This window comes from Saccopteryx bilineata, chromosome 2 (assembly GCF_036850765.1).
Source record: "Saccopteryx bilineata isolate mSacBil1 chromosome 2, mSacBil1_pri_phased_curated, whole genome shotgun sequence".
Classification (NCBI taxonomy): domain Eukaryota; kingdom Metazoa; phylum Chordata; class Mammalia; order Chiroptera; family Emballonuridae; genus Saccopteryx; species Saccopteryx bilineata.
The window spans coordinates 363966543-363981456 of record NC_089491.1 but is presented as its reverse complement, the minus strand read 5'-3'; the positions used below and the strand labels follow the sequence as shown (position 1 = coordinate 363981456).

At 53.9% G+C, this 14914-nt stretch overlaps 1 protein-coding gene across 7 annotated transcripts in view; it reads left to right on the top strand.

Moving 5' to 3' along the window:
- FOXN1 (forkhead box N1) overlaps nt 1-14914 on the top strand; it is a 28929-nt gene that overhangs the window by 12516 nt on the left and 1499 nt on the right. For 2 of the 7 annotated variants that reach the window (XM_066263240.1, XM_066263242.1), the window contains exons 2-8: nt 1691-1842; nt 2235-2693; nt 5225-5338; nt 7134-7264; nt 8969-9065; nt 12496-12703; nt 12866-13357. In XM_066263240.1, coding sequence (XP_066119337.1) covers nt 1720-1842; nt 2235-2693; nt 5225-5338; nt 7134-7264; nt 8969-9065; nt 12496-12703; nt 12866-13357 — 1624 coding nt within the window. In that variant the 5' untranslated portion in view covers nt 1691-1719. Of the gene's footprint in view, nt 1-1664; nt 1843-2234; nt 2694-5224; nt 5339-7133; nt 7265-8968; nt 9066-12495; nt 12704-12865; nt 13358-14914 lie in introns of those variants that run through there. The other 5 variants (XM_066263245.1, XM_066263244.1, XM_066263243.1 and 2 more) reach the window with 5 other exon arrangements.

The following is a 14914-nucleotide window of genomic DNA, read 5'->3' as shown; positions in this document are numbered from 1 at the left end:
CACCAAAGCCATCCCTCCTTCCCAGAGCTCCTAGAAGAGTGTGGCTTGGAAAATGCAGTTATCCTGCTCTGCTTGAGTGGGTCTTGGGTAGAAGGGATAAGTGTGAACCTCATGCTTCTCTTTTACTCCCCAGCTTATCCCACCCCCACTCTGAACCCCACCAAATGAGGAAACTACCAGATAAGTGCAGCCTCCAGAGTCAGACTGATTAGGGTTTGAACCCTGATGCTATCAAGGCTTAGCTGTATGACTTGGGCAAGTCACATAACCCCTCTGAGCCTCAGTTTCTTCATCTGAAAAGTAGAATTAACAAAGTACTTTCCTCACAGGTGTTCTAACAAACCAATGAGAAAATTCGCCAAATCATTTACACAGTGGGAAGCCCAGAGCAGGCATTCAGTAAACGGTAGTCTTTATCAGAAGCCATTTGAGTCAAGAGCACTAAATTCAAGAGAACTGCCCTTTGCAGTTGTGGAGAAGGAAGGCAGAGAACTGAGTGATAATGATAGGAAGAGCCATACTCATAAGGATATTAGCAATAAGAGCTGGCATTTACTGAGCACTTACTACGTGCTAAGCACTGCGCTAACTACTTGATATGCGTGATTTCATTTGACACCGCTTGGCCACAAGGGAGGCCCTAGCTCTCTCCCTGCTTTGATGAAGATGATACTGAGGTTCAGAGAGTTTTGCTGGCCCAGCCAGCAAGGAAAGGCCATAGCTGGCTTTGAGCTGAGGCCTCAACCACACAGCTGTACTGAGGACAGAGTTCTCCTACAATTCTAGAAGGCCTAAGCAGAAAGAGCCCTCATAGATCGGGGAGACTAAGCCCCTTGTTTTTTAAATGGTGAAACAACAACTCAGAAAGGGCAGTGGCCCGCACAAAGTTTGGAGGACATAAGAAGAAATCAGCATATGCCAGACATTCCACAGTGGACCAGTGACAGCATCCCCTGTGCCATGCCAGGCTCATAGGGCCACCAGCAATCAGGTCCCCTCAAGTCCCCAGTTTACACTGGTCATGCCAGCCATGCCAAGGTGCCCAAGGGTGGCACCACAGGCCTGGCCTCTACTGAGGACTGGTACCTGCAGTGGGAGGGTCCCTCCTACCCCAGGCGGATGCCTGGCCCACTCCCTTCCTTCTTCAGTTTCCCTTCCTCTCGGGACCACCCACTTGCTCAGCCACTGCACAGAGACTGCTTGCCACAGTCACCTAGCTCAGTCCTTCATTGTGGAGACAGGAGACAGAGCGCAAAGAGCCGGAGGCAGAGTCTCACCTGGAACCACTACTAGTTCATTACTCTGCAGCTGCAAAGTCTAGAGCCACAAAGCACTCCCTCTTTGGGAGGCAGGAGGGTTGGGAGTTCCCTAACTGGTTCATTTCTCCTCTCTGCCTCCCTGTCGTGTGTGTGTGTGTGTGTGTGTGTGTGTGTGTGTGTGTGTGTGTGTGTGTGTGTCCCAGCCCAGGAATGGGGAAGGAATGGAGGTGGTGGACTTGGGACTGGTCACCCCTGGACGCTGGTCCTCATTCTCACCGCAGCCGGTGCGTGTGCGTGTGCGTGTGCGTGTGCGTGTGCGTGTGTGTGTGTGTGTGTGTGTGTGTGTGTCCCAGCCCAGGGATGGGGAAGGAATGGAGGTGGTGGACTTGGGACTGGTCACCCCTGGACGCTGGTCCTCATTCTCACCGCAGCCGGCTTTCTTCGAGGCCAGGACTGGGTGATGGTGTCGCTACTCCCGCCACAGTCTGACGTCACACTACCAGGCCCCACTAGACTGGAGGGCGAGCCCCAAGGGGACCTCATGCAGGCACCGGGTCTCCCAGGCTCCCCTGCCCCACAGAGCGTAAGTACCTGGCACCTAGGCCTGGGCTGAGGCCAAGGCCTGAGGGCTGCATGAGAAACAGGTAAACAGTCACCCCTACCCTCCAGGGACCTCCCTCAGGTCTATCTTGTCCCCATTACCCAGCAAACAAGTACCCAGTGACTCCAAGATCCAAAAGTATTCAGTTATGTCTGAGGCTTTCCCAGGACAAGAGCATATATCCATTTACTGGGGGGGGGACCCCAGGTTTAAGAGCAGTGTACCTTCATCAGATTGGGGCTCCCAAGGGCGGGCTAGGTCTCTCCCATCATTTGAGGGCACCCCAGAGCTCAGCCCCAGACCCCTTTACCCTAGTACAGAGTAGGATCCTGGTCCAGCCCGCACTCTCAGGTCTCTACCCTCTGTCCACCCAGAAGCATGCCGGCTTCAGCTGCTCATCATTTGTGCCTGATGGCCCTCTGGAGAGGGCACCCTCACTGCCCCCACACAGCCCTGGTGTCGCATCACCAGGCCCTGAGCAAGTCCACTGCCCAGCTGGCCCTGCCCCAGGCCCTTTCCGGCTCTCACCATCAGACAAGTACCCTGGCTTCAGCTTTGAAGAGGGTCCAGCAAGCAGCCCTGGGAACTTCCTCAAGGGCAGCCACGTGCCTTTCCACCCATACAAGCGACATTTCCAGGAGGATGTCTTCCCAGAGGCCCAGACTGCCCTGGCTCTCGACGGACACTCCTTTAAGAGCCCAGGGGCGCTGGAGGCCTTCGAGGAGATCCCCGTGGATGTGGGGGAGGCCGAGGTCTTCCTGCCCGGCTTCTCAGCAGAGGCCTGGTGCAATGGGCTTCCCTACTCCAGCCAGGAGCAGAGCCCCCAAGCCCTGGTAAGTATTAGTGGTCAGTGGGTATCTCACCTCCCCTCTGTGCCAGCTCCCAGCAGCCCAGATGAGTCTTTGAGATCCAACTCCCCACCATTCTTTTCCAGACCTTTCCGTTCACCTTCAGTGTGTTGATACAAGCTCAGAGACAGGAGGTCTCTTGACTTCATTTTGGGTCTCCAGGTCAGCTGGGGAGGGGCTGGCTGGCCTGGCCTGACATGGAGGGGACAAGGTGGGGTAGACAGGTCAGGCTAAGGAAGCTGGCAGCTTCGCAGTGGCTCCGGAGTCAGGATTCCAGTGTGTGACTTTTCTCTGTTTGTTTAAGTGTCAAGAATCCCCAGCCAGACCTATACGCCCATATGCAAATGTGAGAAGAAAAACACATTCCAGAGGCTAAGAGAAAGGGTTTAAGGAGGAGCTATGGACATAGTATCCCCTCTCCAGCATTCGCATGCCGAGTTAAGGGAGAACCTAAGTCTTCTCAAAAGATATTTCCTTTGTCACCCTGTTAAATTTAATTTTCTAAAAAAAAAAGATACTTCTGATGGATTGATTGATTTTTGAGAGAGAGAAAGGGACAAAGAGAGAGACAGACAGAAACATCAATCTATTCCTGTACATGCCCTGACTGGGGATCAAACCCACAACCTTGATGTATTGGGATGATGCTCTGTAACCAACTGAGCTAACCAGCCAGGCCTGGCCCCATTCTTTGCCCAGAGTGGGGGCCTGAGTATATTTGTAGAAATATCTTGAAAGTACTTTGGAAAGTTAACACGTCCTTCTACAGCCACGTCCACCAGCTGTGTGATTAGGCAAGTCAAGGTCTTATTTGAGAAGAATGCTCAAAAGTGTTTGCCTCATAGGCCTGTTTCCTTGGGAAGGACAAAGCTATGAGGAGCTTTGCCCCCTGCTCCCAGCTTTGGAGGTCCCTCAGTGGTGGGCACTGAGCAGCTCAGCCTGGGCTATGCCTACTGTTGGTGCCCGCTAGCTCTCCTCATCTCTTGCTTTTAAACAGGCCATCCCCAACAAAAGCCTGTTTCCCAGGCTTGGAAGATAGATAGAGGGGTTGGGCACCTTCCAGGTGTGGCCAAGTCAGGACCTTGATCTGGTTCTGGGGCCCTTTGATGGCTTCTCCTCAGGCCTAGAACATGGCAGCAGCTCACAGTGAGGGCACCATCATATCAAATGCTGCCCCCCACCCAGCATCCACTCAATGCCAGCCCCTGGTCACTTGGCCAGGTGATTTCTTTCAATGCCCCATTTAATCCTCACGACTATCCTCTAAAGAGTTCCCACTATCTCCATTTTGCAGATGGGGAAACTGAGGCTCCATAGAGGCCAAAGGTGGCCTGTAAGAGGTGAGGCTAAGACTTGAGCCCACACCCTTACCCTCTGTGCAGTGGAAAAGAACTCAGGCCCAGAGCCCCACAGCCAGCTGGTTGACTCTCTAGGTGACCTGGGCACATCACTTCCACTTCATGGGCTTAGCTTCATCATCTGCCAAATGAAGGGGTAGGACACTCTTCTTGGCCCTTCCAGGCCTGAGATTCTGTGATTATGGCTATCTACACATCAGTAACCCCAGGGCACACCCAGAAAGAGCTCACAGCTGATTTGACCCTCTGGGCCAGATGCTGGTTCCCAAGTACCCTCATAATCCTAGGAAGAGTGGTTTACCTCCTCCAAGCCTTGTTCATCTTCCAACCTAGCTGCGTTCATCTTTCCGGGCCCTACTCAGCACAGAGCTCTGTGCTAGGCCCTGAGGACTCTGTGTGGAGCTCACAGTTCATGGGAAGCCAGTCTGGCCACCACCACCAGCAGGAGCTACAGGCTCTGCGTGCCAGTTTGAGAGAATGCCATAGGCTCATGCAGACCAGCAAGGGGGCAGACTCCCTGGAGCAGGGAGCAAAGGCTCTGAATGGGGGATGGTAGAGGGAAATAGAACAGAGAGAGGACTCACCAGCTCCCTCCAAGGAGCCTGCCGGAGATGCCTTGGGCTTTGCAAAAGAGGAAGTGGCAGGACCTAGGGACCCTAGCTAGACCAACTTTTCTGGTTACTCCCTGTGCTCCACTCACCATGGCTCTGCAGTGGGAATCTGGAGCTGTGGCCTTTTCCATGGTGTCTTTTGCAGACTTGTTCTGAGAGGCTGTGGGTTATGAACCAGCAAGCAGGCACTGGGCATGGCTTGGAGAGTTGGGTCAAGCACTGCACCCTTGTGCCATTCCAGGGTGATGTCTGGCCTTACCCCAACCTCAGCGAAACCACTGGTAACTTCCCCCGCTTCTCTGGACAGCCCAGCCTCTGCCTCTCACCTGCAGTGAAGGGAGAGGTAGGGAGCACTGTGGGTTCCAGCCCCAGCTCCACCACTAACTTGCTAAGTTCCCTCAGAAAACTCCCTGCCCTTCTCTGTTCTCCATGAACATGCTTCGTAGAAGGCGAAGTAGGTGTTGTTTTTGTGGAAGGTTTGAGACATAGAAGGGAGGAAAGAAGAAAAGTAAGACCTAGCCTTGTCATCTCTTCCTTTTTCTCCCAGCAGGGGTCGGAAGTCAAGGTCAAGCCCCCAGCGCTGGAAAGTGGTCCTGGCATGTACTGTTTCCAGCCCCCCTTGCAGCACATGTATTGTCCCTCCCAGCCTCCCTTCCATCAGGTGGGTTTGGGACAACTGGACATGCTTCCCTAAAGTCAAAGGATATTATATGGATGTGTATACACCTGGGTGGGCAGGTAAGGGTAGCAGGGCCTCAGCCCTCAGGCCGGGCCAACTGGGGTGGGGACAGCAGTTCATAAGGAAGGGAGCCATTGCCCTTCTCTAGGTTTGGGTGGGGTTTTCTGAGATCTACCCAGGAACTAAGAGATCTCAGAAAAAAGAATGGGGCCGAGAACGAGGCAGGGCCCAGAAGTGAACCAAAAAGGGAGGGAGGAGGAGAACCAGACAAAGACAGAGGCAGAGAGGAAAGGAATGTATGGGGTGTCACACAAGGCCAAGCAGGGCAGGGAACAACGAACTGCCTTCTGGATCTGCCACCATCTTGCTATGTGGCCTTGGCCCCAAACTTCCTTTTAGCGTAGACAGGGTGGGACGAGGTGTGGGGTTAGGGGACCTTCCTGCCCACCTGGAGGCTCCAAGTCCCCTTGTCTTCAGCCCTTTCCCCCTTCCCCACCTCACTGCCCAGCTTCAGCTCCTCCTAGATATGCAGGATGCCAAGTAATTGCCCCACACCGGCATGGGATGGAGGTTTTTAAAAAGAGAAAGAAAGAAAAGAGCCCCAGAGCAGGTAAGCAGCTCCCAGGAGTCACCGGGCAAGACGGAGCAAGTGGCTGCCCAGCGCCCAGCTCCATCCACCTGCAGCCTGGCACTGAGACAGGCCCTGCCTGTGGAGCAGGTTCCACTCCCAGCCTTTGGCTTTGGCACTGATCTTGGCCCAGCCAGGGAGGCAGGCATGCAGCGGGGGGAGGTAGTCAGACTGCTTGCTTTGTAGGAAGAAAGAAAGAGATAGATGGAAGCAGAGGGGACACATGAGAGGTCATCTCACGAGGAGCCCAGTTGGAATGGCCAAAGCCATCCTGAGGCTCATGGTCCAACCCAGAGTAGGGGATGTCCCTGAGGCAGCCTGGCCTGTCAGGGACTGAGCCACAGCAGGGCTAAGGGGCTACCAGACCTTAAATGACCTCACCATGCCCAGCCCTGCTTTGATGCCCTCTGCATTCCGCACCCTGTCCTCCAAAAAGATGGCCGCACCCAGGGCTTTATGGAGCCTGCAGAGAGGGTGACTCAGGCACTAAGTGCCTCTCAGGTGACCTGGAAAAAGCACATCAGCTTGGAGGAGATGGGGGAGTCAGAGTCTCCCTCCCCCCATCACCCCCATAAAACACCATCCCTGGCACCACAGCCACTCCCTTTGCTGTAAAACCACCTCCCACCCCCACCTGCCCACTACCATGACCGGCCCTTTCAAAGAGCCACTGAAACTCATAAAAGGTAGCAGTGCCCAGCAAACGCCCAGACTGGACATCCCACTTCCGGCCCAGGTGCTCCAAGAGGTGCAAGGGAGGCCTGGAGCGCCCGCCTATTAGGGTGCAGAAGCTAGGACTACCCCTCATACTGCTAGCCCAGCCAGGTGCCTATCCCATCACTATGGCCACCAGAGTACCTAGAGGGCCTGAGAGGAAAGAGCTGGAGGAAGGGAGCTTTGAGGCCTCTGAGATCCTGAATTCTAGAGTGTGGGTCTCCTCACAGGCACTCAGATGTCCAGACCCTGGGCCAGCCCCCTCAGGTAGCTCTGCCTCAAGCCCCTGAACATGAGTGGTGGGGCCTAGGGACCAGAGAGAGAAGACTCTAGACTCAGCTCCCTCTCTGGATACACATGAATGGGGGAAGGGGCCCCCCTCCTTGAGAAGGCTGGTTATCATGGCAACCACTCTGCTTTCTTTGACCTCTACAGTACTCACCAGGTGGCGGCAGCTACCCTATACCCTACCTGGGCTCCCCACACTATCCATACCAGCGGATTGCACCCCAGGCCAGCACTGATGGGCACCAACCTCTCTTCCCCAAACCTATCTACTCCTACAGGTATGTCTCTTAGCACTCCCGGGTGGAATGAAGAGGGGTGAAAGGACCCTTGGGGAAACTGAGGCATGGAATCCCTATGATATAAGGGTAATGGGGGGGTCATAGCCAGTGGACTTCCAGAACATGTTGAAGAAGGGAATTTTTTTTCCATGGGGGCAGGGGAATAGACTAGATCAGCTCTGACCACTCGTCTAACCCTGAGAAGGCATGGCTGTGGCTCGACTCAGCAGATCTGGTGCCCTGGAGTAAGCCTCCTAAGTTCTAGCCTCCTGGGGCCCAGGGCCTAAGACTGAGAGTTTCCCAAAGCCCCACCCCAAAACTCTACTGGAAATAAGTAAGGGATGAGGACTGCAGATGTGACTTGGTTGTCCAGCCTCTGTCAGATCTGGTGCACCTTCTCTGGGGCCAGGGTTCTAAGTGCCAGGCCTGCAGCACCCAGCCCATCTGGGGGACCTTCATTCAACCCATGGTGACACTCTACTTCCTGGATGCCAGGCCCCACGTGGGGGCAGGTCACTAGCCATTGTGAGCTCAGGGGAAAGAAAAGGAATTTAAATAAACATCAGCCAAGAACATAGAGAAGGGGTTTGTGGGAGGCAGGAGGATGCACAGAGAGGAGCACACGCGGGCCTTGGAGTCCAGCAGAACTGGGTTCAAGCCCAGCTCTGGAATTTACTAGCCGTGAAACCTCAGGTATGTTATTTAATCTCTCTGAGCCTCTGTTTATTTGTTTAAAAAAGAAAGAAAGAAAGAAAGAAAGAAAGAAAGAAAGAAAGAAAGAAAGAAAGAAAGAAAGAAAGAAAGAAAGAAACCAGCAATATTCAGGCCTTTAGAAGGATTAAGTGCGAGAAGATGCCTGGCACATTGTAAAGGCTCAAAAAACCTTAATTTCTTCCCTTCCTATCCAACATTTATGCAATTGGCTGAGGGCTGATCGTAATGACAGCTTCCATTTAATGAGTGCTTCTATGTGCTAGGCATCATCCTTAATCCTCACAACTCTGAGGTAGCTATTACATTCTTTACTTCAAAGCTGAGGAAACTGAGGTTCAGAGAGGTTAAGGCACTCACTCAACGTCACACAGCTAGTAAACTGACTAAACCAGGATTGCAAACCAGGTCTCTTGGATGCCACAGGACCCTCATATATCTGTAATTCATGACTTACATAAATAAATCTTTTTTTTCCCCAAAGTTATAAGCAGGGAGGCAGTCAGACTCCTGCATGCACCTGACTGGGATCCACCTGGCATGCCCACCAGGGGGCGATGCTCTGCCCATCTGGGGCATCGCTCTGTTGCAGCTGGAGCCTTTCTGGCATCTGAGGTGGAGGCCTTGGAGCCGTGCTCAGCACCTGGGCCAACTTTGCTCCAGTAGAGCCTTGGCTGTGGGAGGGGAAGAGAGAGATAGAGAGGAAGGAGAGGGGGAGGGGTGGAGAAGCAGATGGGTGCTTCTCCTGTGTGCCCTGGCCAGGAATCAAACCCGGGACTTCCACACACCAGCCGATGCTCTACCGCTAAGCCAACCGGCCAGGGCAATAAACACTTTTTCATCCCGCTCCTTTCAGCCTCATAGAGCTTCTCATCCATTAATTAACTGCAGCAGGTTATTTCTCCACAACTACTCCAGCTGGGGTGAGGGATTTAGGGGAAGACTCAGGGCCTGGTCAGGAGTTAAAACTCTCAGGGTTTTCTCTGCCTTCAGCATCCTCATCTTCATGGCCCTTAAGAACAGTAAAACTGGGAGCCTTCCTGTCAGCGAGATCTACAATTTTATGACGGAGCACTTTCCTTATTTCAAGGTGAGCCCAAGATCCATTTCCACTCCCCCACACCCAGGTCCTGGACAAGCCAGGCCTCCCTGGAACCATAGAATTCGGTTGAGAGGTGAGAAAAGAGTTAGCATGAAAGCTAGAAGAGGATTCGCCCCCCACATACTTCCCTTTGTCTCCACTTCAGAAGAACGGAGTTCCATGTGAGTAATGGAGAGCTCAAGCCTTTCACCCAAAGTTACACAGTAGGCTGGGGTCAGACCTAATGCTGGCGGAAGGTGGACATGTCAGTCCTGTTCAGCTTTAAGGAGCATCTACCTACCCCAAGTGGGGAGAGAGAGCTAGGGAAGAAATGAGAGACTGTCCTCACCCCTGCCCCTAGGAGAAATTTGGGAAGGAGCTGACCAGCCATGGTAACATGAATGCTGGGTATCCAGACCCGTTGCCTTCCAGGGAGAGATTAAGATCTGCCTCTGTGGGTGGCAGGCTCAGCTGCAGTTCTGCCAAAAAGTGGGGTGTGGGCTTCATGGTCTCTGAGTGTCCCAAGAAACTAGCTGGCTCACCTAACCTTCCCATGTACAGGATCTAGTTCCCATCATCCACAGAAGGGGCTTCTGGGAGATCTTTCAGACTCCCTCCCTAGAGGCAGGATAAATGCTCTTCTTTTCAGATGGGCAAACACATCAGAGAGGGTGATCCATCTGTTCAAGGTCACACAGCAGGTGGGGCTAGTTGCTGGCTTCAGCTGTTTGGCTTCACACAGCACCCATTTCCTTTCTCTGCTTGCCTCCCTGACCTGCCAGCACAGCTTCTCCTGGGTAGGTGCAGGGGAGTTCAGAACTTGTGAGGAGTGCCTTCTCCAGGGCCTGTACCTGGTGGATTCAATCTCACCTGCTACCTGGGCAGAGGGCAGGCACTGAGGCCCAGGTGATCCATTCCTCAACTCCACCTACCAGTGGGTGATTCCCAGTCCCACATCTTCCCCATTGTTCTGCCTGGGGATAATTTGAGGCTGATATTCAAACAAGCTTGTACTTGCTGAGGTGCCATCAGATGCGGAGTGGGCAAGATGGCCAGGGTGGTCCAGCCAGGAATGGGAAAGTATGGTCATCTACCAGAGGATCCGGAAGGAAGAGGAGGAGGAAGGAGAGTTGTCTCAGGATTCAAGAACCTTGAAAGCCAGTATCTAGGGCTGCCTGTAGTCAGGGAAAAACCTTTGGAAGGCCCTAGGAGACTCGATGGGGCCAGGCCAGAAAGAGGGAAGTGAGGGCCCTGCCCTACTCCTCTCAGTTTTCCTTCCCTGCTAACTCCCGCCGGTACCCAGCCCCTCCCTGCATCTCATCTTCCTGGCTTAATTATTTTTCCTGGGAGCCGTGTAATCCCTGTTTTATAGGGCTGAAGAGTGAAGAGGTCTAACAGCTTTTTTTTTTTAGTTCTAGTTGTTGTTCTTAGCAGTTGCATCACTCCCTCACTCCTGCGTTTACATTTGACTTCAGAGAGAAAGCATCTTTGAGGATGGGACAGGCCCGGATGGCAAAGCCAACCCTATGGGGTGACCTGGGCAGGGCGCTTAACTTGGAGACGGAATTGGAGTTTGGGCCCCATCACTGCCTCCTTGTGTGATCCAGGGCTAGGCCCTTTCTTCTCTGGACCTCAGTTTCCTAATCTGTAAAATGGTCAGGTTGAACCAGTTGGCGCCTACATTCCTTTCCACTCTGACACTCCCCCTCTAACCCACCGAAGGAATTAATTCAAAGGTCCCCTGCCCCCTCTATATCTCACTTCCTATTTGAAGGTTCTTTTTCTAGGCAAGGACAGAGTGGACTCTGGGGAGCACTTATGCCCAAGGTAGCTGAGGTGGGTGTCCTATAGTCCCATGACTCAGGGCTGTGGGACTGGGGAAGTGTCCAGACACTGGACATAATTGCTAGTGCTGACCATCCTTCTTCCAAACAGGAAGTGGCTGGAGTGGGATCTGCCCTGGCATCTGAATTCACAAATTTATGGGGCTATAAAAGGGCCCAGTGCCCATCAACTCTACTCATCAGGCGATATAGCCTTGACTCCTAGTAGGGATTGTCATGGGAGTTAAAGGTGAATCCCTAGCTGGCTGGTCTGCTGGCTCAAGAATTCTTCCTTTCAACTGTGAGAGCCTTTGCAGTTCCCTCAACCAGCCCCCTGCCCCAGGCCAGCTGCCCTTAAGAAAGATTTCGGTAGCTCCTGCCAGCAACTTGCAGTGACGCTGGCATCAGGACCCAGTTCTGTGGGGCGTGATTCAGCTCAGCTGCTCCCTGGGGCAAGTGAGCTAGGGAGGAAGGAGTGGCCGCCCCTCATTAAGCAGAAACTATGAGCTGAAAGGGAGAGGGCCCCGGGGGTGAGGGTGAAGGGGCCCCACCAGCTAAAGCAGGAACTCTACCCACAGCAACCCCTGCTGGGCCCAGGACTGTCACGGAGCCTGGGACAGAGCTGGAGGTGGGAGGACTGGGGGTGCCAGTGCCTCTCACCCACTGAGTCAGCCTAATGGTTTTTACAACCCTCCCTGGGCACAATTACTGCACTGGTGGCATGACCAGGTCTCCTAATGGGTGTTTATTCTGCTGGCACGAGCACCTCCTGCCTGAGGGCTAGCCTCCCCACCAGAGCACGTCCCTCCAGCACACTCATGTGAACACCCACACCCACATGTGCATACAATCATGGATACCCACACACACCAGAGAGACTTTCTCACACACACTCATCTTCTGGGACACACATACTGACACTCAGGAATTTATAGACTCATACCCAGGCAACAGCTCACACTAGGGACATACTTAGGGACATGTGCTTGCTCATACACATGGCCTCTCTCTCAGACACACACACACACACACACACACACACATATGCACTCACCACGACTCAGATAAACACTCAAATTTATGCGCAACAGTGCACACACCCAAACACTCACCAACTTCACCCATCTTTCTTTTCTTCCGCATCTGTCCCAGTGGGGATGAGGCCGACCCAGAAGAATATTCCATAGCTTTCCTCTCATTCTCTCTCCAAAGTTGACACCAGACACCTCAGAGCAGTGAGTTCCCTTTCCATAAAGGGATCCAACCACAGGCTCCAAATCCAAGGGGAGTGATCCACTTCCAAGTGTGGAAGAAGCCTGGGCCTCTGTAGCATCCATGAGCCCTGCCTTTATGAATCACCGCGACCATCCTTGGGGTCAACCAGAAAAGGGGTAGGATGAAGGCAGATTTACATGAAAATAACTTGTGGTCAAGGTTTCTGCTAACCGCGCTCCCACCACTGAAGGGTACCGAGCATGGGCTGGGTGCTGAGGAGGACAAGTCCCAGGATGGAGGGCAGTTCTGTGCACAGAGTGGGGGTTTTCTGAGCACAGACCGGGGGTCCACTCTGGCTGCCTGATCCTGGCCTGACTTCTTGTCTTGCTCTGCTCTGGCAGACGGCGCCTGATGGCTGGAAGAATTCTGTCCGCCATAACCTGTCTCTTAACAAGTGCTTTGAGAAGGTGGAAAACAAGTCGGGAAGTTCCTCTCGCAAGGGCTGCCTTTGGGCCCTCAATCCGGCCAAGATCGACAAGATGCAGGAGGAGCTGCAGAAGTGGAAGAGGAAAGACCCCATTGCTGTGCGCAAGAGCATGGCCAAGCCAGGTGAGGCAGACGGGCTCCGTGAGGGGAGACCCAGGCTTCCCATGATCCGGAGAGAAAGGAGAATTGATAAGTATGGAAAGGGCCTGAGTGCAAGTTCAAGGCCAGGGAGGGTTTGCGGAGAAGAGAGGTCTCATGGTGTCCCTCTTTCTTGGGCTTTTTCAGAAGAACTGGACAGCCTCATTGGCGAGAAGAGGGAGAAGCTGGGCACCCCCCTGATGGGCTGCCCACCCCCTGGGCTGGCAGGCTCAGGCCCCATCCAGCCCCTGGCACCTCCAGGTGGGCTCTCCCAGCCGCTGCACTCAGTCCACCCAGCTCCAGGCCCCATTCCTGGCAAGAACCCCCTGCAGGACCTACTTGGGGGACATGCGCCTGCCTGCTACGGGCAGACATACTCACACCTCTCACCAGGCCTGGCCCCTCCTGGACCTCCGCAGCCCTTGTTCCCACAGCCAGATGGGCACCTTGAGCTGCGAGCCCAGCCAGGCACCCCCCAGGACTCGCCTCTACCTGCCCACACCCCACCCAGCCACAGCACCAAGCTGCTGGCCGAGCCTTCCCCAGCCAGGACCATGCATGACACCCTGCTGCCAGACGGAGACCTCGGCACTGACCTGGATGCCATCAATCCCTCTCTCACCGACTTTGACTTCCAGGGTAAGCTGGGGGTGGGGGAGGGGAGGTGGGACAGAACTGGAGAGGTACACCTGGCAGTGTGGCCCATCCCCTCCAAGTCTCCAGGCCACAGCCTGCTAGCTCCCAGCTTTCTAGTCAAGTGAAGCAGAGAAGGCCGGAGCAGGCAGAGGTGGAATGGGGCAAAGAGGAATGCCCTTGCCCTCCTGGTGCCCTGGGACATATTCCCCCTGATCCCGTCATCAGACCACTCTCAGCTCTGGGCAGGCTGGAAAGGGCCTGAGGTTTCATTCCATACTTGGTTGTGAGCAACTGACGGTCCTAACATTCCCAGCAGTGGTTGCATCTTCTGAGTTCATCTTTTAACGTAGAAAAAGGACAGAGATCTTCCTCCTGGATGAATGTAAGGCTTTATAGCTAGGCAGGTCCTGGGTAGAGTTGGGGGTAGGAGTCCAGGGAGAGGTTTTATCCATTCCACTGCATCTTGTCTGCTCCATCTCCGCATGTGGCCAGGCCTATCCATTGCCATCTGAACTCCAGTGCACCCCAGGCCCTGGTACTGGCCACAGGAGGTCTGGAGGATTGTGCTGAACCAGGCCTCCAGCCCCCTGCATACACTGGGACGGGAACATCGCAAACAAGTGGAGGCAGCTGACCCTCTGAGAGCTCCCAGTCTGACAGGGAGACAGTGCAGGTCTCGGGAAACTAGATCCTCACCACCATCCAGAAGTGGGAAGCAGGGCTCAACTGCCTCAGAGGAATCTATAGCCGTGTGGGCTACCATAAACATTTATTTGACCCCTACTATTAGGCAGCATGCTAGTTAATTGCTTTACATATGCTCCCTCATATGGGCCCGTAGAATAGGAGGGATTATTAAGCACTTTCACAGAAGCACGGAGGTTAAGTAACTTACTCAAGGTCACTTAGTTAGAAAAAGGGAGAGTTAAGACTGGCAACCAAGTACAGTATTTCGTCTAGCCTCCTCCCACTAGCCCCTGCAATACTGATACCCAGGACAATCGCCCGGTCCTGGCCTGCCGTGATGCAGGTTACATGACATAAAGAGGAGGATCAGGTGACAGCACTATTTTCTCTCCAAGGAAGGTGTGCTTCCTGGCTGTGCTCCCATCCCTTGGGCCCTGCCGGGAGCCAAGTCCAACCATTTCATCAGCTCCCGCAGTGCATTGTTGGGAGATCTGTGGTCTGGGCTGCAGATCCACCTTCCTCGGGAACCTGGGCAGCAGCCAGGGTGAAAAGTCCCTGGGGCTCCCTCCCTAGACTAACCCTGGAACACACAGTATCTGCATCAACCCTTCCAATAGGCAGCTTTCAAATCCTCAGCCCTCCCAAAACTCCCAAAAGAGAGCCACAAAGGTCATTTGGGCTATGGCTTTTAGACCATACATGGGAGAATGAATCAGAGAGGTTTGGCAACTGCCTGGAGTCACAGCTAGTGCCAGTGTCTGTTCCCCAGCAAATGTAGCCCAAATCCTGCTCTATTTAGCATGTGAGAGTCATGAGGTGGGGAGTAGGCAGGGCCCCTTTGGTGCCTCCCAGTGACACCTGTTCTCTCCCCCA